General features: G+C 39.2%; 1 protein-coding gene across 7 annotated transcripts in view; it reads left to right on the forward strand.

Annotated features, from left to right (window-relative positions):
* Nucleotides 1–6,403: 6,403 nt before the first annotated feature.
* Nucleotides 6,404–21,447, forward strand: part of PLEKHA5 (pleckstrin homology domain containing A5) — a 230,602-nt gene continuing 215,558 nt past the window's right edge. For 4 of the 7 annotated variants that reach the window (XM_069491515.1, XM_069491518.1, XM_069491514.1 and 1 more), the window contains exons 1-3: nt 6,452–6,555; nt 6,716–6,795; nt 9,058–9,115. In XM_069491515.1, coding sequence (XP_069347616.1) covers nt 6,464–6,555; nt 6,716–6,795; nt 9,058–9,115 — 230 coding nt within the window. In that variant the 5' untranslated portion in view covers nt 6,452–6,463. Of the gene's footprint in view, nt 6,556–6,715; nt 6,796–9,057; nt 9,116–21,447 lie in introns of all 7 variants that reach the window. The other 3 variants (XR_011235770.1, XM_069491517.1, XM_069491519.1) reach the window with 1 other exon arrangement.

Raw genomic sequence — 21,447 nt, forward strand, 5'->3', positions numbered from 1 at the left:
CACAACTAATTAATGGCAAGACCAAAATCCAGCCAGGACTCCTGACTCTATGTTTCCCCCGTCACACCCTGCTCCCTGCTCCTGCATTATAACGTACTTCTTTTCTTAATACTCTGCCATTTGAATTTTGATCATTCTCTTTTACAGCAAAGGGAGAAGTAGATAATTAGAACTTCCTCGACTAGGGTAAAGGAAGAGGGTTTAATGTGAAGAAGTCCATGAGTTCAGATGCAAGCTCCTTGAAAACATTTTTAACTGTCACCTTCCCTCTTATTTTCCATGCTCCAGGCAGATGCCCTAAACCTAGTCTAGAACCCCAGCTGCAGACAAGGGATCCACTAGCAGCAGAGTAACTAGTGTTGCTGCGTATTTCTGTCAATTCTCACCTTTCACAACTGAAGAGCACTCCAAATCATCAACATTAAAAGACTGTTGTTCAAGATAGACCTTGAATAGTTCATGGTTCACCCCTGAAAACAACCATCATAGAAGATTTATATTCTATGACAAGGATGGAGATGCTACTTCCCACACTATGCTTAAGTATTTACATAGCTATCTCCCTTTCTAAGCTGCCCAAAGCAGGCCAAATCTTTTAATTCCTGGCACATAGAAGGGATCCTATGTAGTATATGGCTGTTAAATGAATGAATGAATGAAATAATTTTTCTTTTTTGAGACAAGGTCTCTTTCTGTCACCCTGTTTAGGGTGCAGTGACGTCATCATAGCAACCTCAGACTCCTGGGCTCAAGCCATTCTCCTGGCTCAGCCTCCCGAGTAGCTGGGACTACAGGCATGTGCCACCACATCTGGCTAATTTTTTCTATTTTTTGTAAAGACGGGGTCTTGTTTTTGCTCAGGCTGGTCTCAAACTCCTGACCTCAAGTGATCTTCCCACCTCGGCCTCCCAAAGTGCTAGGATTACAGGCATGAGCCACCACACCCAAGTGAATGGAATAATTTTATCTGAACTCTATCAGTTTACTCCTTAACAGAAAAAAAAATCCAAATCCTTAATAAATTGACTTCCAAATATTATTTTTCTTCCCTGCTTTGGACTCCTACTCTCTAGCCTTTCTGCCTAGATTTCCACTAAGCTAATTGGATCACATTTTTCGCCCTTCACTATAGACATTTCATGGTATATAACACCTTACAGTTGACTAAAGTTAAAGCAGCTGTTTAAAATATTCTTTATTTTGTGAGCCAATAATGTAACAAAATATAGGTTATCACAAATATATTTGGCAAGTCAACCTAATAAAGTCACAAAACTTTGTTAGTAGATTTTAATAAACATCAATAACTATAAATCATAGGTGTTTCTTAATATTAAAAGTAATTATTCTCTTTCTTTTTTCCTTCAAATATTTTAGGAAACTTAATTTTGAGTTTTTCTTGTCATCATGTGTATTTTTCTGCTTTATTCGAACCATAAGCTCTCTAGAACAAGGATTTTCCTCTATGTATAAAGAGAGTGACGTTTATTTTTAGTGCTTAGTACTTAAAACCTCCTCTTTTTTTTGGATCTACTGTGATAGTCATAGAATAATACTTCTCCAAAAGGCAGATCATGATATAAGAAATTGAATAGTCTCATAGGATGGAAATATGAAAAAAAATACAATAAAAAGCAGAGGTTAGATATGAGTTTAGGTCTGAGTCAGTTATTGAAGAGGTATGGGGTAATAAAAAGGGGCTATGTTATTGAGAAATAACTCTGTTGGGAGGTCGAAGCACTGGGAAGAAAATTAAATTCACTACTAACCATTCCTGTGCTGGCTTAAAGATGTGGAGATTCAGAGATGGCAAAGGTATGATTCCTGCCCCACTACACTGCAGGAGGTGCACACGTACACACAACTGCATGATAGAGCAGAACTGGATAAAGACAGAGAAAGGGCATTCTAGGAAGATTGTAAGAAAAATATAATTTCATTCATTAGGAGTGGAAATTATTCAGAGTGCTCGACATTCTAATATGGGGCTTCTTTTATTGGCTCCCGAAAGACATTAGGCTATTATTCCCTCAAATCAGAAGCATGCCTCATTTTGTAAATATGTCACAAAAGTTTTTATTTACTCATTTTCCTAAATTTGGGGGCATATTATAGAATTGTACATAAGATTCTAGATTACCATTTAAGAACTGTGAATATGATTTCTTAACATCCACATTTCTGTTAAGTGAACATTGCTTTTGAAAATATGCTTTGTACTAATGAATCTTGTAATATCAAAGGATTCAGAGTTAAAAGCAATCCCAGTACAGCATATGATCAACTTACAGACTTCCCAGTAATATCCAGTCAAAAAGTCAAATACTATAGCTAGACTAACTGGTACTAGATTTCCAAAGTTATGATGATGTTAAAAGATTCGCTTTAGATTTTTTCATTTGTAATGATAGCACAGTAGAAAGGCAATAGCTCTTGATTTTCTTGCTATGTTATATTCAGTGACCACTGATGCTAATGTGGAACATTTCCTGCTAGTTATTCATTGATTAAAAAAAAAAGTCATTTTTTTCCAGAGACTGGGCAGGAGATAAGAAGTCAAGAATAAGTAGTGAAGTGAAAGAGGAGAATGCAAAAGAATCAAAAAGAGAAAACATTAAAGTGCTGTTATTTTTTTCCTCTGTGTATGCAGATGGACAGGAAAATTATAGCAGTAATTGCAGACTCCTTTTCACTGAAGACAGAATGGCCTTGGGGAATTAGAGTATGGGAGAAAAAGTCCAGTGAAACTGCATTCTCATCCAGGCCCCACCTGACTTGCTGGATAAGGCTTTGGCCAAGGTCATTTACCCTTTCCGTGCCTTAGTTTCCATAAATGTTGAAAAATATTATTTGCCTCTTTGAGTTACTGAGAAGACGAATGAGATAATGCCTCTGAAGCACCCAAAACTGGTCAGAAAAAGGTGCTATAAAAGAATACTAAGTAGTACTATTATTATTGAACTGTGTATCCGTTGACATGAGTCATTTTGCTGCAAAGATGCATAAGCAATTCCAAGTGTGGCCGACAATGAGAAGAGGCAAGTACTCTTAGGTGGTATTAAAGGCGAAGATCTCAATTGCAGTGAAATCTGCCCTTGTTCAAAGAACAAAAGAGGGGGAGGGGACAAGACTTATTTTTTAATTACAGGCATACATCACAGATATTGTGTGTTCGGTTCTAGACTGTGGCAAAAAGCAGGAGTCATGCAAATTTTTTGGTTTCTTAAAATAGACAACAATGGAGTTTGTTGCAACAATTGAGTGACTTTTCCTTTCACGACAGGTTTTGCTGTAGCATGCGATGCTGTTTGATAGCATTTTACCCACAGTAGAACTACTTTCAAGTTGGAGTCAGTGCTTTATCAACTAAGTTTATATAATATCTAAATCCTTTGTTGTCACTTCAACAATGTTCATAGCATCTTCACCAGGAGTAGATTCCATCTCAAGAAACCATTTTCTTTGCTTATCCACAAGAAGCAACTCCTCATCTGTTCAAGTTTGATCATGAGACTGCAGTCCCATCTTCAGGCTCCACTTCTAGTTCTCTTGCTATTTCCACCATGTTTATAGTTTCTTCCTCCACTGAAGTCTTGAACCCCCTCAAAATAATCCATGAGAGCTGGAATCAAACTTTTCCAAACTCCTGTTAATGTTGCCACTTTGACCTCCTCCCATGAACCAAGAATGTTCTTAATGGCATCTAGAATGATGAATCTTTTCCAGAAGGTTTTCAATTTACTTTGCCCAGATCCATCAGAATAATCACTATCTATGGCAGCTATAGCCTTAGGAAATGTATTTTGTAAATAATAAGACTTAAAAGTCAAAATGACTACTTGATCCATGAGCTGCAGAATGGATGTTATGTTACCAAGCATGAAAACAACATTCATCTCCTTGAACAACTTTCAGAGTTCCTGGGTGACCAGGTGCATTTTCAATGAACAGCAATATTTTGAAAGGAATTTTTTTTTCCTGAGTGATGTCTCAACAGTGAACTTAACGTTTTCACTAAACCATGCTGTAAACAGATGTGATGTCATCCAGGCTTTGTTGTTCCATTTATAGAGCACAGGAAGAGTCAATTTAGCACAATACTTAAGGGCCCTAAGATTTTTGGAATGGTAAATAAGCAATGGCTTCAACTTAAAGTCATTACCTGCATTAGCCCCTAATAAGTCAGCCTGTCCTTTGAAGCTTTGGAGCCAAGCATTGGCTTCTCCTCTCTAGCTATTAAAGTTCTACATGGCATCTTCTTTCAACAGAAAGCTGTTTCATCTACATTGAAAATCTGTTGTTTAATTCAGCAACCTTCATCAATGATCTTAGTGAGCTCTTCTGGATAACTTGCTGCAGTTTCTCCATCAGCACTTCCTGCTTGACCTTGTACTTTTATGTTATGGAGATGACTTCTTTCCTTAAACCTCAAAAACCAACTTCTGCTACCTTCCAACTGTTCTTCTGCAGCTTGTTCACCTTTCATAGAATTAAACAGAACTAGGGACTTGCTCTGGATTAGGCTTTGGCTTAAGGAAATGTTATGGCTGGTTGATCGTCTCTTCAGACCACCAAGACTTTCCTCATATCAACAATAAGGCTGTTTTGCTTTCTTTTCACTGAAGTTGCACTTTTAATTTCCTCCAAGAACTTTTGGCTCATGCCTGTAATCCCAGCTACTCTAGAGGCTGAGGCAGGAGGATCACTTGAACACAGGAGTTTGAAGTTGCAGTGAGCTATGGTGGTGCCATTGCACTCTAGCCCAGTCAACAAAGAAAGACTCTGTCTCACACAAAACAAAACAAACCCCCCCCCCCAAAAAAAAAAACAAAACCCAAAACCCAAAAACTTTTCCTTTGCATTCACAACTTGGCTAACTTACTGGTGCAAGAGGCCTAGCTTTTGGCCTTTCTTGGCTTTCCACTTGCCTTCCTCAGTAAGCTTAAACATTTCTAGCTTTTGATTTAATTTAAAGTGAGAGATATGGCACTCTTTCTTTCAGCTGAACACTTAGAGGCTACTGCAGGGTTATTAATTGGCCTAATTTCAAAATTGTGTGTCTCAGGGAATAGGGAGGCCTGAGGAAAGGGACAGAGACTGGGGAACAGCCAGCTGGTCCATGGAGCAGTCAGAGCTGACACATTTAAGTGCACTGTCTTTTATGGACGTGGTTCCTAGCTACCCAAAACAATTACAAAAGTAACATCAAAGACCACTGATCACTGATTAGAGAAAATAATAATGAAGAATTTTGAAATATTGTGACAATTACCAAAATGTGACTCACAGACTTAAAGTGAGCACATGCTGTTGGAAAAATGGCCCTGATAGACTTGCTCCAGGTAGGGTTGCCACAAATCTTCAACTTGTAAAAAATAAAAAGAGCAATAAAGGGAAGCGCAATGAAACGAGGCATGCCTGTATAGCAAGGTGGTTATACAAACAAGACTCTGAAACCCTAGCTCGGCTCCAACACAGGCTTTGCCAGTTACTATTATGACTGTGGGCAAATCACTGTTTCTTTAAACTTCATTTTTTCCTATTTGTAAAATGGGGATTATAATAGTATCTATAGGATTGTCGTGGGGGATTTAAAAATATACACTGTTGCAAGGACTCTGTAAAGTAAGCTATCATTGTAATGTATGGGAGACCGGAAAGCAGAAATGCACATTGATAATAAGTGAATCTTTAAAAACAAATGAGACAAAAAGGCAAGTTTTTATTTTAGAAAACATTATATGACTTAAGGAGCCTAGGAAGAGAAAAACTTGTTTTGTCAAGTCTAAATCCACTCCTATTTCACGGGTCCACGTAACTAGTCAAACCTTTGATAGCGGGCACACAACACACAAACAGGAAAAGCCTTACCCTGTGCTTTAATAAAAACAGCCTTCTATTTTAAAACGATATGTATATTTGAACAATCTCTCAGATATGCAATAGCTCTTATAAAGCAAAGCTCAGATGCAGTGTTTTTGTTGTTTCAAAGACAGAAATCAGGGGCTCGAGGATTCTTTCTCTCTCTTTGAACCGCGCCTGGGGATAGGAAGCCTCGGGGCAAAGCCCTGGGGGCAGGACGCGGTTTTGTTTTTTGTTTTTTTTTTAATCGATCCCGGAACCTTCGCGCGGGCGAGGGGGCGGGAGCGCGGGAGGGGCCCGAGGGAGGGGTCTGGCCGCGGGGCGCGGCGCCGCTCGCCCATCCCCCGAGCGCGGTGGGGCGGCCGGCCGGCGGCGGGGACGATGCGGAGGGGCGGCGACGCGGGCCGGACCCAGCCGGGGCGGCGGGGCGGGCGCCGCCCGAGGGGGTAGGGCGCGCGCGGGGGCGCGCCGGGCCGGGGAGGCGCGCTCCGGCCGCGCTCGATCCGCGCTCCCTGCGCTCCCTTCGCTCGTTCGCTCGCTACCTCCTCCCTCGGCAGCCGCGGCGGCAGCAGAAGGCGGCGGCGGCGGCTGGGGATCAGACATGGCGGCGGATCTGAACCTGGAGTGGATCTGCTCCCTGCCCCGGTCCTGGACGTACGGGATCACCAGGGGCGGCCGAGTCTTCTTCATCAAGTAAAGAACCGGCGACGGCGCGGGGGCCCGGAGGGGGCGGGAGGGCAGGAGGCTGGCGCGGGCGGGAGAGAGCGCCCGGGTCTGTGCCCCTGCAGCCCCCTCGACTCGCCCGCGCTTCTACACTCACGCTCGATCTGTGCCCCTTCTCTCTCCCCTGCAGCGAGGAGGCCAAGAGCACCACCTGGCTGCACCCCGTCACCGGCGAGGCCGTGGTCACAGGACACCGGCGGCAGAGCACAGGTAACGCCGAGCCCCGCCGGGCCCGAGCGGACTTGGGTTCCGCCGGGAGGAGGCGGCAGAGCCCGGGCCGCCCGGCGCCCGGCAACCTGCCCCGAGCCGCGGGCCCCGGGAGGCGGCGAGGCGGGGCGGAGGCCGGCTGGGGCGGCCGCAGGTAGAGCGGCTGCGGGGGCTCCGCGCCTGGAGTTCTTCCCGATCTCTGGGCGCCTCTTGCTCCTCAGCCTTTCATCGCCGCTGGGAGACGGCGCCCTCTTTCTGCGCCCTTTCCCCCATCCCAACCTGGGCACCCCCGACGCCTAGGGCGGCCGACTCTCCCCTCCATGAGACCTGGAATCCTGAGTTCTCCGTCCACGGCCACTCCTGATGTCCCCCGCACCCCCAGCTCCCATCTCACCCCCCAGCAGCCTTTAGGAAGCCCTTCCCCACTGCCCTCCTGCAGCCCCGGGACCCTGCCACTCGCCCGCCGGGATAACGTCTCCACATCTCCCCCACCCCCAGGAGAGCTGCCTCCTGCCGTGCAGCTTCCTCCTCCTCCTAGGTGGGACTTGTGGGTAGGTGGCTGATGGAGGAGGAGGAGGAGAGGAGTCCGGGGGTGCTGGGATCCTCTCTGTGACAGGGAACGGCTCGGGAAACGCTTGGCGCGTTCCCTCCTGCCGCGGGAGGAGCAGCCGGAGCCGGAGGAGGCATTCGCAGCCGCAGTTGCTCGCGATCCGGATTCAAAGTCCCCGGCAGCGGCACCGAGGTTGCACAGACCGCCAGGAGGCGGTGGGGGTGCGAGGGGGTGTCCCGTGTGTGGGCACGCGCGCCGCCCGGCTTGGAGGGGGCCGGCGGGGCAGCGGATCTCTCTGGTGGCTTTGGTAGCTTGTTTGAATGCTAAATGTGAGTTGAGCTGGAGAAGGGCTCCGTGTAGTTTCAGTGCTGGTCTGGCTTTCTTTTGTCATTCTGTGTTTACATTTATGAAACTTGTTTGTCTTTGAAATGTAACATGTGTTCCCTGACTGGCCTGCCTCTATTTCTGGTGGTTGGAAAGGCTTGAGAACAGTTTGGATCCAAGGTGAGGCCAGTTTCAGCAGTCCTTCCGAACTGTTCTCCAGGGTACTTTCTCTCCAACTCTGAGATTCTGTGAATCTGTTGAAGTTGCCAGCATGTTGAACAAACCTGCCTTTTCTATTAAATGCTGGGAATCTGTGAAGTGACTAATGTCTCCAAATTTGCAAAAAGGTGGAGGAGGTAAGGGAAGGCTGGTATAGCAAGCATGATGAGGTTACATTTTTTAAAGACGTTTCTGACTAATACACCATCATATTTCTTAATCCCCAGTGCAGTCTTTTTGCTTCAACATACCTTTCTAGTGTTTTGCATACATACTTCAACTTTGATGTTCTCTTTGCTTTTGTGGATAGTAACAAATTTATTTCATAAAAGACAATGTGGTATTTAAATTAGCCTCATCCTATGGAATTATGGTTATTTCAGTTATATGTAATATAAATATGTGTCCTAACTACCCGCACAGATTTGATAACATTCACACCACAGAAAAATTTTATTCTCTTAGGTGATTTCATATTAATTTTTTTCTGGTTTGGTTTACTTGGATTCTGTGGTTTTGTACACACACCAATGGCTTTTTAATTCAGAGTGGTATTATGATTAAATCCAAACCACTTGTCATTCATAAGTAATATGTTAGCACATAAAGATACCATTGGTCACCTGAATCATTTCCAAGTTTATTACTTGGAACGTCACATTTTTTAAAGTCAGGACTCAAGCATATAGAAACCCACAGAAGAATTTGGTGTCAGATTTCTTTCCCACTAATTAAGTACTTAGGAAATTCTTCCTTCTTAGCGGTGACACTTCCTAGATGGATTCATTTATGAAGCTGAAAAATATGGTCTTAAATAGACACAGTATTCCCCAGAAGAAGCAGACATTTCCTCTTATGCACAGTTTTGGCTTTTTGCCAAATATTCATAGGTATTTTACTTGGGATTTAGAAGGCTTCCTTTTGATTTTTGTGATCATTAGACTGTATAATTATGTTAGATAATCTCTAATGTTGATTTTTTTCTGGTGACTTTAAGTTTGAATTGCCATTTTTCAAAAAAATGAAATTATATCTGCTATTAATTTTATTGCTAGTCCTACATTTTGTTAGAAACCTACTTAAAATAGCTAATCATGAAAACGAATAGTTAAAATAGTTATTTTGCTATGTCATTGAAGTAATACTAATTGTAATATATGTATGTTTTTTAGATTTGCCTACTGGCTGGGAAGAAGCATACACTTTTGAAGGTGCAAGATACTATATAAAGTGAGTTTTTTGACTTTCAATTTTTCCTTGGTAATTTTGAATGCTGTGGTTAATCTTCAGTTGAAGAGTTGTATACCCAGACATGATCATGATTTTTAGGTTTATTATATAATGTTGGCCGTATTCTTTATTTTGTATAGTGTTGGAATTTTGAGAGAAAAAAATGACACTCTTAGTTTTCTTATGTTATTTGCCCAGATACTCACTGATTTGGAAATCAGATCTTTTATGGCCATAATTACATTTTTTGGTGCTTCTGTATATATTCCTCAGTGATAGAGAACATTATAGTCTTTTGTCTTTAGCTATGTAATACTTAAAAGCTTTGGTCCTTGACTATCTGTGTTAAGAGATATCAAACAAAAAAATAATCTTGGAGTTACGCTACCATCTTTCTTTTTTCTTTTTAAGTGAATTCCGTTCGTGTGTATTTTGACCAGGGCTATTAATAGGTAGCCAAAGCTAGGTCCAATCTGATGAACAATGACAGGGCAAAAAGTAAAAATAAACAGAAATAAATACTGAGTATTTCACAAGCATATGTTGGAACATTGGTTGTAATTTTGCTTCAGTTTATTTAAATATATCTAAGTCAGTGTGTTTTATTGGTGGTGTATTTGTGCTTGAATAAGAGGTTTTCAATAGAGCTTGAGAAGAAAAACCAGTCAGTCCTAACCTTAAAACCAGTTCTATAGAATACTGAAATAATTTCTATTCAAATTTAGCTTAGTAGTTCTTAGAAATACAAAGCTGGAGGTCAACATCATGTAGGAAAATTTTTAATCCCCCAAGGAAAAATAAAACTGGTTTTGGCTTTTTTAAAATATCAGAAACTGTTTATTTAAGAGCTTGTTGTTTAAAATTTTTGTGTTTAATTTTAATGAACTGAGGCTTGAAAAAGAATGCTTAACTACAAGATTTGGGTGGGACTTCAGTAGTTTATTGATAATGACAGATACCTAGTTAAAGTTACCTTTATTTCATTGAACCTAGTAAGTTATTCCTACTAAGTGACATTTTTTAAGATCATTGCCATACTTCAACTAAATTATAATTACCTGTATGGTTCTTAAAATTTTTTAGAAGGATATTTATAAAATGTCAAGGGATATTTGTAGGTATTAGAAATGTATGCTGTTGGATGTAAAAATAGAAAAAGCAGAAGATACAGGAACAAGAGTAATTTCATGGTGTGGTCCTTCTCTGAATATTTTTTGGTTAAATCTTTTATTTGGAGGTTGTGTTATATATTATCCTAGATGTCCTAAAAAATAAATACATACTTGAATACAAGTGCATTCACCAAGTATTTTTCTAGTGGTTATTTTCATCATAAATTAAAGTGAATTTGTATTGCCATGAAAAGGAATGCTTCTCTTTTTTCTATATAGTATTGGTATTTCTGAAGAAAGATTTTTCCAATTGAGGTCATTTATTCAATGTAATTTTGACTGCTTACTGTACATTAAGCCTAGTTGTTCTTATAAGAATAGAGGTAACATTTTAATTCTCAATAATATTTTAATTTCTGTGAATGCATACATTCTTGGATGAATGTTTATTTGACAGTACAAAATGTTACTTCTCCGTTGGCTGAACATGTATGTTTTAATTTAGAGCTAAGCTGTTAAGAAGACATTGAGTTTTCTTTTGTTGTACTAGCCATTTTGATTAGATTTTCTTTTATGTTGACTCAAACAAATTAGAATTTTATGTGGGTGCTATGCCTAAGTTAGTTTCTCAGGAGAATTAAGACAATGTTAAGAAACATGTACTAATTTAACTCTGAAGCTATTTTAAAGTAGCAGGTTTTAATCATGTTGTTGGTATTAATAGATAGCCAATAATTGTGTCCAAAAATAGCAATAAATAATTTATATTACAAAAGTGATTTTTTTCTAAAATTCAGCATATTGTAGAAATATATCACTCATTAAACTTTTAAGTAAACTAACCATTGACAGGTACATGATTTACTGAATGTTAGGTGCTACCACTGAATCTTTCTGTGTTATGTCAGAAGACTTATTTCTTTTAAGATTAGTTAAATCTCTAGTGTAGGCTATAACTTCCTAGAAACATTTTACTTACCTGTTATGAGCAATTAGGAATGTTTTATCATTCTAATATGATAGGAGTACTACTTATAACTTAAAGTTTATAATTTACAGAGTGCTTTCACATATATTATTGAATCTCATTTTAATCATGGAAGTAGTCAGGAGAATTACTGTTTCCATTGTCATGCCACATAATAAAATAACAGAAACATGCCTTTGGAATTTATAGTTTGCAAAGACAGCACAATGAGAAACACCAGGAACATGAACTATATTTAGAATACTCAGAGTAGAGGAAAAGATAGGGGTCTGAAGTAGGAAAGTGATTAGTGTTGGTGGATATAGTTTCTCATTGTTGTTTCTTTCTTAGCTGAAGAAAGGAGATTATTGCTCAGATTATTAGAAATGGGGGTTATAGAGTGAGCTGGGTGGATTTTGTTCACATGGGAAGAGGGAAGGTAGAAAGGCCGATAAAAGACACTCAGCCCTCTGGCTGTTATTCCTAATAGGTGGCTCCCATAGCAAGAAGGGAGGCAACAACTCGAGTTGTTCTACTTTCTTCTGAAGTGAAGTACATTTAACTCTCACATTATTTTTTCTTCTGAACTCATGTTGGTGGTTGTTCAAAATGGCAGGTTGTCAAAAAACTCTTTGGATAATATTTTGATATTGACAATTGCATCTCTGTAGGTGGTAAGGGAAAGAGATCGTTGGAGTGGGGAAGTCATAAGAACTGGACTAGTCTTGAACTTCTTAATGACTTGGGAGCTCAGTCTTCACATCTTTAAATTAGACTAGCTAGAAAGGCAACTTCTAAATTCCATCCCATTTCTGAATTTCTTTGACTTTTATAGTGTTCTGGGAATTACAATATTCTAGAAAACAATGATGTCATAGTGGCAAGAAGAGATGATGTGGGAAATAGGAAAGCTACTTAGCTTTCCTATCCTATTTAACTGTTTTATTCTCTCTCTTTAAGCTTTGTAGAGATAAGCACAGATAACTGTGAAGCATATAGTGTCAGAGTTGTGTATACTATGTTTCTGTTGCTTTTTGTGCTTATATTTCCTTGGAAAACGTTTGTACACCTTTCTTCCCTGCAGAGCTTCATAGAAACAGATATTAGTGCCAATGTCAACAAAAGACAATCTGATGAGCGTAAGAGTTGTGTATAGGTTTGAGTTGGATAATTGGTTTATTTTATACACTTTTTTTTTTGGAGACAAGAGTCTTGCTTTGTCACTCTGGCTGGAGTGCAGTGGCATCATCATAGTTCAGAGCAACCTCAAACTCCTGGGCTTAAACGATCCTCCTGCCTCAGTCTCCGAAGTAGCTGGGACTAGAGGTCTGTGTCACCACCCCCAGCTATTTTTCTCTTATTTTTTTCGTAGAGGCAGTATCTCATTCTTGCTCAGGCTGGTCTCGAACTCCCGACTTCAAGAGATCCTCCCGTCCACAGCTTCCCAGAGTACTAGGATTACAGGCATCAGCCCCTGTGCCTAGCCCCACTTTATATACTTTTTGAAGTTGGTTCTTTAATACAAGTTTACAGTTAGGTAACAAAATATATGATACAGAGAGTGTGTTTTCCTTTACATCCATTTGGCCAAAAAAGGTAATAAATGAAATTCTTTATCTTAAAGATAAATATTTAATACTTACATTTTTTTCTGAGGAAAATTATTTTCTGAGAAAGTAAGCTAGCCAGCCTCTAAAGTAGCGGTCCCCAACCTTTTTGGCACCAGGGACTGGTTTCATGGAAGACAATTTTTCCATGGACTGAAGGTGAGGAGGTGGGGTGTCATGGGTTGGGAGGAGGTGATATGGAACTCAGGAGGTGCTGCTATGTGGCCTATTTCCTAACAGGCCATGGACCTGTGCTGGGCCCCGGCCCCAGGGGTTGGGGAATGAAGCTGTAAATTTTGTGTGTGTGTACATAGGGTACATGCATAGGGTACATGACAATACATACGTAGGGTTTGAGTCTGATTTTTGAATTTCCATATTGCTTTTTCAAACTTGATTCATGGTTTTTATCTTTAGAAAGAATGCTGAAAATTATCATCAGTGAATTTTATAACTTAAGTGTGGCTTTAAAGATTTCATATTCTTACTAGAAAGCAAATAACTTAGCCCATAAAGTACAGAAGATAATCTTATGTATTTGGAAGTTATAAAGCTTTCTGCTTGCTCCTTGAAAATGTTGCTTAATGACTCTGTAATGACAGGTCATGGTAGCTTGAAATGGATGTGTCGTTGACTATTCCTTTGTCCTTCAGAGCTCTAAGATGGTTAACTTAAAGTGCCCAATAAATCTTAAAACAATGGTCTCTGAATAGTGTGAAACTTTGTTCTGGTTATTTAAAGGCCGTTGTAGTATTGGTGATCAAAACAACATTTGCAGGGTAGTAAAGTGGTGTGTAAATTTTGTGAGGTTATATTTTCATACTGCCTTTTTAAGTTAAAATTCTAAGTTCTGAAAATTGAACTTTTTCTTAGATATGCAAATAGAGCAGTGCTTGATTTTTGGCTAATGAGATTTTGTTTCAGTGTCTGTGATAGCTGGGTCTAATGTGTGCTGAGAATTCCAGACTTAGCTACGACTGGGTTGCAAGTGAGGAAAAAATGTTTCCTTATTGATTATCACAATTCAAAATATGAATGAAGGTGGGGAACCTAACATAACTGCTTGAGAACATTAGAATATATTAACTACGTATTTGATATTTAAAATTGTTTTGCACTTTTTAGTACGCTAATGTTATAACCAGATTTTGATTACTGGGGCATTATAATGCTTTTGAACAATTCATACACATTGTATTTCTTATTCAAATACATTTTCGTGTTCATGACAGAAGAGTTTTGGACTGATTCCTTATATGTGCAAAGCACTTTTTGCTAATTCATTAGGTACAGTACAACTTTGAACTGTGGTCTCAACCTTTGAGAAGTGTGTAATATAGAGAAAAACATGCAGTGTATTAAAATGGGGAGGTGGTATGAGGAACATGGACTTATTTAGTGCCAGGCATGCCAGCCATAGCATTAAGTTCATATAATCTTCACAATGGCCTTTTTTGGGTTATCTTTTTCTTCACTTGATGAAACTAAAGCTCAGAGATGTATGAGCCCTACTGTAGGTCATACAGCTTCACTGTTAGTCACTAACATTCAAATTAAGGTCTCTGGGCTAACCCCCTCTGTATCTAAAAATAAAGGGCAGCATAAGCAGGTCCTAAAATATGTGTCCCATGAGTTGTTTGGTTGGGACTAAAGTTGTATTATTTCTTAAAACAAGCACAGTGGCTAGGTTAGTAGACCAACCCACAAACAATAGCTTGTTTAACCCCACAAAAACCTGTTGACTAGAATTGTACTAACAGAGTCTTAGGACTAGGTCATTCCTTGACATTTACTTAGAGATGCCTAGTAAATGCCACACACTGTTCTGGGTGCTTGATAAAAACACTGGCAGGATAAATTTATGGGGCTGGGAACCTGTATAACATGTGATCAGTGGTGATGGCTACTCTGCTGGTAAGTGAGGTTATTGCAGAAAATGCTAGAACAATAGGAGGTAAAGCTAGGAATGCTATTTGGAGCCATATTATGTCTGGGCTTTGTCAGGCTGAGGTTTTTATTTTCTAGGCAAGCCTTTGCAGATGTTTGTTGGCATAGCGTTAATTATACAAAATGAAGGTTTTTAGGGAAATTTTAATATAGGTAACATGGATTAGACAAGGGCAAACCGGGAATTAAGGAGACCATTTCTGAGTCTGTTGCCGTATTCAGGGAGTTAGTTGCTTGAACCAAGTTGGTGGCAGTGGGGTTGGCAAGGAAGCAGGCCGTTGATCAAAGATTAAAGAGGAGTTGACAGGGCTTAGGAGTCTTGCTGAGCAGAGAGGCTGACAGAAGAAAGGAGGTCAAAAGCTACTCAAACCCTTCCCGTCTGAGTGGCTTAAAAGAATGATGATGAGACCCTTGACCAGAATAAGGGAGTAGCTGTGGGAGGGGGGAGCCCTAGGTGGACATGATAATGAGGGTTTTGTTTTTGAGCTGCTTATCTTGAGAAGATACGGCATTTTAGGTGGCTAAAATCTGATTTCCACAAAGGATTCCCAACATTATGTTCTATTCCAACCTCATGAACAAGCAACCCCCTCCTCCCAAGGAAAGAAATCTTATCTCAGCTACCTAAGCTACCATTTCCTATGGGAATTTAGCTGGGAATTTCATACTTGTCTATCTAATTATTTTTTTTTTATAAATTATTTTTTACTTTAACATCTGAGTACAGCCATCCATATGATTATTCATTCAACAAATACTCACAGAATATCTACTGTGTGCTAAGCACTTTTAGGCTTTGTGAATGAAACAGACATGGACCCTACTCTTAGGGAGTTTATTAGTTAAATAAGTGAGAGAGACAGTAATAAAATAATCACACAAATATGTGATAATAGTCTATGAGAAATGCCATGAAGTATACATAATGTTTTGACTACATATATTGAGAGGCCTTGGCCCAGTTGTGGGCTACTAGGAGAGACCTTTCTCACAAACATAAGAAAATTAAGCTCTGACCCCTTGCAGAGTAGATCAGAATAGAGCAGTGCAAAGTCATCCCCCAAAATGGAGAATAAATAGCATCTTCGTGTTGAAAGACTCAGGATGGGGTTGGTGTGGTATGGAAATTTAGCAAAAGTAGAAAGCTGCTGTAGAAGTTGCTCTTTGCCATCCAATAGAGAACAAGGCTTAACCAACTGATTTTGATGATTATTTCAGTCCCAGTGGCAAGGTCTTCAAATCATTCATTCACTCATGTATTCTTTCTTTCAATTCTCTTCAGTACATTTTGAACTCATAATTATGTGCCTTAGTGATTAAGATAATGTCAGTAAATGAAATAGACCAAAAAACCCTGCCCTTCCAGGGAATGGGATGGTCAAGGAGAGAATGCCAGATAAAGTAAATAGTAAATAAGTAAATTTAGTGTGTAAGAATATATAAATGCTCAAAGGAAAAAAGTAGAGCACGGTATGGAAGATCAAAAGAGGAGTGATGGAGGATGAGTGTGAAAAAAAGGGAGTTGAAATTAGAGAAGTAATTGGGCTGAACTGTGAGCCTCATTGGTTGATATAAGGACATTGGCTGTTATTCAGGGAGAGAGGAACCATTGCTGGTCTGAGCAGAGGAGACACATGATCTGACTTCACCCTTTGAAAGGATCACCCTGACTGCTGTGTTAAGACAAGATTTTAGGGAGCTAGTGGAACCCTCCCCGAGACTAAGTTCTGTCCCCTACCAGATTGTCTCCTTATATTTCTCCTTCTTAGCATGTAATAGGATTATGATTAAATTTTTAATTGTATAATTACCATAATTCTTTTAAGCTTCCAGTGATTATAAGTTATGCTGTTGATTTAATAATGGCATTTCAGGGGGAAAAAAGAGAGACATGACCATATTAAATAAACCTCTTTCAGTGAGAAATGTTTTCTGGGAAAAAAAAAAAAGAAAAGAAAAGAAAAAAATGAACCTCTTGATCCTTATTTCAGAAACATTAATATATTTTAAATACATGTTAGAATCAAGAAATTAATACTTGTTTCTCCATACTCCAGATGATAGGTAAGCTTCATGAAAAGTGATCTTATTCAATGCTGTATTTTTGGTCCCTTGGCTTTAAGCCTTCCTCATAGCAGATCCTCAATAAATATGTTGATTGAAAGAATTTTGCTCATCATAGTAAGCTTAATTCTACCCACGCTATTCAGAAATCTTATAATTTGGCTCTTTGTGAAATATAAATATTCTGTCTGTGTGACATTGTCTATCTCAATATGAATTAGTAAATCACCTGTTTCTTGAGTTTGGTTTATGTGACTCCAGTCCAAGAGACAGATGGGATCTGCTTGAAGGCCTGATTGGACAGCCTGATCGTGATAAAGCCAAGATAATGGAGGGACCTCTGAGGCCTCTTGGGAGACAGCCAACACCCAGACCTTGCCATTGACTGTCCTGTTTCCATTGAGAAACTTTCACAGTTAAGGCTTGAGCTGAACTAAGTGTACTGTAGTTTCAGGAAAACAAGGTTGTTATTGATAACAAGGTTATCACGAATAGTATGGAAAAAGAGAAGGTAGACCATATCTTAAAATACTGAAATCAGTGGGTCCAGTAGAAACCTGAGAGAGGTGGAAAGTGGTCGTCCTGAAGTACAGATGATAGACATTTTAGAGTCACTTGGGGAACTTCTTGGCCACTGAGGAATAATTGCGAAATATGCCCTGAAGCCACTCAAGAGAATCCTTCTGGTTTGTTAGCTCTTGGAAGGCAGAGACAGTCTCATACTGTAATCATCTTTGTGTTTCCAGCGTCTGGCACACAACGGGCAATTAGATGTTTGCCATGAAGACCTAGAGCAAATTGTAAGAAAAGCGAGTCTCTTTACCCAAATCTGAACTTCCCAGGGCTTTTTTTTTTTTTTTTTACCTTCTCATTTGTCATCTAGTCAGGACTCTTATTGTTGTAAATGTCAGTGACCCAAAGCCAACTAGTGTAACCAAAAAGAAGACTTTATTTTCACACTAATTTTAGGAGTGACATAAGTGAATTCTTAAAGGCTCTTCCTCACTAGCCTTTTTTGCTGCAGAAAGCTTCTCTTTACTTAACCAGAAAAATGGTTGCCTGCAGCCCTGAATTATACCCTTTTAGATTTTTAACCCAAAAGGTAAGGTTCCTTCTCTAGTCACAAATAAAAAAACCTTGGACAAGGACTTTGACCACTTTGGATCATATGCGCATTGCTGGAGCAGACACTGGCCTGCTTGTCTTCAGGCATTGTCTTCCCTAGCTGGAGCCAGGATACTAATATTGGCAAGCCCTCCAGAAACGTGAGAGAGGAAAGCCCACTTCACCCATGGGAAGTCAGGATGCAAAAGACTGAAAAATGAGAGGTCTACTTACCTTTCTTTGTAGTAAAGTGCAAAATGCCTAAAGGTCAGGAAGACTGAACCTGAGCATCTGTAAACTTCTGAGAAAAGAAGTGATGATACCAGTGATCTTCAAGGAAACTTTTGCCTTATGTTACAGAGGGGATAGTTGAACATGTGCAGGATGGTTCAGGCCTGGCCCTGAGAGAATAAAGAAAAAGTGCTGAATTGAGGAAGAAAAAGTAGAAGCCAGTTCTAGACTGGCTGTCCTGAGAAAGGGAGGTTGAGGCAACCAGTTTAGCACAAGTGGCAGTAGAACCCCACTGTGATGGCAACCTCACTGCGCTAGAGCCAGGAATTCCCTCTGCTGCCTCTGAAGTTACTGATCGCTTCAGGAGTGATTCCCAAAAAGTGTCGGTTGCTCGAGTAATGCTACCACAGCTTGCTTACTATAGATGCTCTCTAAATGGGGAGTGGTTTTTTTTTCTAGCTCTTCCAGATGTCTTGAATTCTTCCCACATAATAATTCTTTGGATAGGCATGGTCTAATAAAAAGAGAATTTGCCTCTGAGATGAAAATTCCAATACCTTTTGCTGAAGTGGTTGAAGTTGCATATAATACCCATTTTATTGAATACTTATAAAGCTGTTCAGCCTAAAATTTCAAACTCAGTGAAATAGGACAGTATGACAGAATTTTAAAAGGAAATAAGGAACTCCTTGTCCAATTTTCAAAACAGAGAAATGATAGAGGGAAAGAAACACGTTAAACTTAGCATGAATTTTTTTCTCTGCTGTAAATTCATCTGTTGTACTACATTTATTTTGAAAAAGCTATTCTGTTCCATCATAGAGTATAGATGCATTCTATTAATGGTGACTTTTTTATTTTACATATTTAAGGTTTACAACATACTGATACATAGTGAAGTGGTTACTATAGTAAAGCAAATTAACATATCCATCATCTCACATACTCACTTTTGTGTGTGGGGGGGGAGTTTAACAACACATATAACATCTACTCTGTCAATAAATTTGCAGTATACAGTACATTATTACCTAAGTCCTCATGCTGTACATTAGATCTCTAGACTTATTCATCCTGCATAACTGCAACTTGGTACCCTTTGACCTATATCTTCTCATCTTCCCCCACTTCTACTCTTTTTTCCATGTATTTGACTGTTTTTTTAGTTTCCACATATAAGTGAAATCGTGCAGTGTTTTTCTTTCTGTCTGGTTTATTTCACTTAACATAATGTCCTCCAGGTTCATCCATGTTGTCACAAAAGACAAGATCTCATTTTTAAAGGCTGAATAATATTCTGTCGCATTTTCTTTATCCATTCATCCGTTAATGGACACGTAGATTGTTTTCATATTTTGGCTGTTGTCAACATGCTGCAGTGAACATGGGAGTGCAGGTATCTCTATGATGTGCTGATTTCGTTTCCTTTGATTTTATACCCAAAATTGGATTGTGGAATTATAGGGTAGTTGTATTTTTAATTTTTTGAGGAGCCTCCATACTGTTTTCCATAATGGCTGCACCAGTTTACGTTCCCACCGACCATATACGAGGGTTCCCTTTTTTCCGTACCCTCGCCAGTACTTGCTTGGTCTTTTTGATGATGATAGAATTTTTTAAAAGTTAGTAAAGAAATATCAGAGAATGATTTGAAATCAAATGTAAGAGTGTATGTTTAGGGTGCATGCTTCTTTTTCAATCTGTTTTATAATGGTAAGTGTTTTTTTTCTTACAGAAGTAATATTTTTTATTATAGAATATTTGGAAAATACTGAAGAGTATAAAAATGAAGAAAATTAACATCACCTACCATCCTGTTATGCAGAGGGAATTTCTAATATCAGTATTACGTATAATTATATGCACATATATTTTTAAAAATTAGGGTCTTATTGCTAATACTGTCCCAAATCTCATTTTCATTAGTTATATTGGTATCCTTCTCATATCATTATATATTCAGTAGAAGATTTTTAATAACTATGATCTGTCTGGTGATTATACTATAGTTTAATCATTCATCTACTTCTGGATGGCTGTGTTGTTTCCAGCATTTTGCTTTGAGAGAAATTTTTACATGAGCGTTCTTGTATGCGTGTCTATTTCCCAGAATTGGGATTACTAGGAAAAGATAGGAGGTCTTTTAAAGGTTCATTACTTAACATTTGCCAAATTGGCCTCTAGAAAATTTGTACAGATTTATGTTCTCGCATGCAATGTATGAGAGTGCACAGATATCTCCATCCTTGTAGTAAATGCTCTCAATTGGATAATGAAATTTAAAGGTAACTGATGGAGAGTCTGTGTGGATTGTTTTTAGTGATTCAGATGGAGCTAACCCAAAATTTAGTGGCTTAAAACAACAGTGATTGCTAATTTCTCATCTTTCTTTGAGTTGACTGGGAGTTGACTGGGCTCAGCTGTGCTGTTCTTCTGTTCATGTGGTGTAACTGAGGTCTCTCATGTATCTACATTCAGCTGTAAGTTGGCTGGGACTAGAACACCCATTGTGTCTCTCCTCATGGCTTCTTACCACTTAGTCTATCTTGAGTTTCCTTATAGCATGGCAGTTGTTGGTTTCCAAGAGGAATCATCCTAGGATACAAGCCACAATGTGCAAGTGCTTTATATCATGCTTACTCATGTCCTGTTGCTAACACAGGTCATGTGACTAAGGCCAACCTCAAACGTGGGAGGAGAACTACATAAGGGTATGAATACCAGGAGCGTGGGTTGTTGCAGACCTTTAATGTAATGGACTGCCAGAGATGGTATAACAAATAATTTTCAACTAGCGTTGTAACTTTGATCAGTTAGCAATAGCTATTTGGAGAATTGTATTGAGAAGAATTTGGCAACCAACTTCTGGATCAATGAGAAAGTATATTGGGATAAGCTAGTTATGTATGCAGGGTTTAGGTGAGGAGGTGGGTATGCTAGTGTGTTTACCATCCCTAACTTAATATTAGGGAATTTTTATCATAAGCCCACAAACCTAAATAATAAAAGCAATTTATGAACTTGTATGTAAGCCCAAATATTTTAAAAACATTTGAGTACTTGAGTAAATTGAATCTTAAACTTTTGTTCATCCTACTTTCATATTGACAATTAATATAGTTGGTAATATATCAATCATTGGTACCTTATGCTAGGTTAGTTTGAAAAATACCCATATTTTACTCCAGGACTGCTGTTTCTCATTGATGAGTGAAAAAGCTGTAGCAGAATTCATACACGCATTCAGAGTACCTCTACTAGTGATCAAAATAGTATTGCCATGGGTCTTATGTGTGGGTA

The sequence above is a fragment of the Eulemur rufifrons genome, chromosome 16, assembly GCF_041146395.1.
Source record: "Eulemur rufifrons isolate Redbay chromosome 16, OSU_ERuf_1, whole genome shotgun sequence".
Classification (NCBI taxonomy): Eukaryota; Metazoa; Chordata; class Mammalia; order Primates; family Lemuridae; genus Eulemur; species Eulemur rufifrons.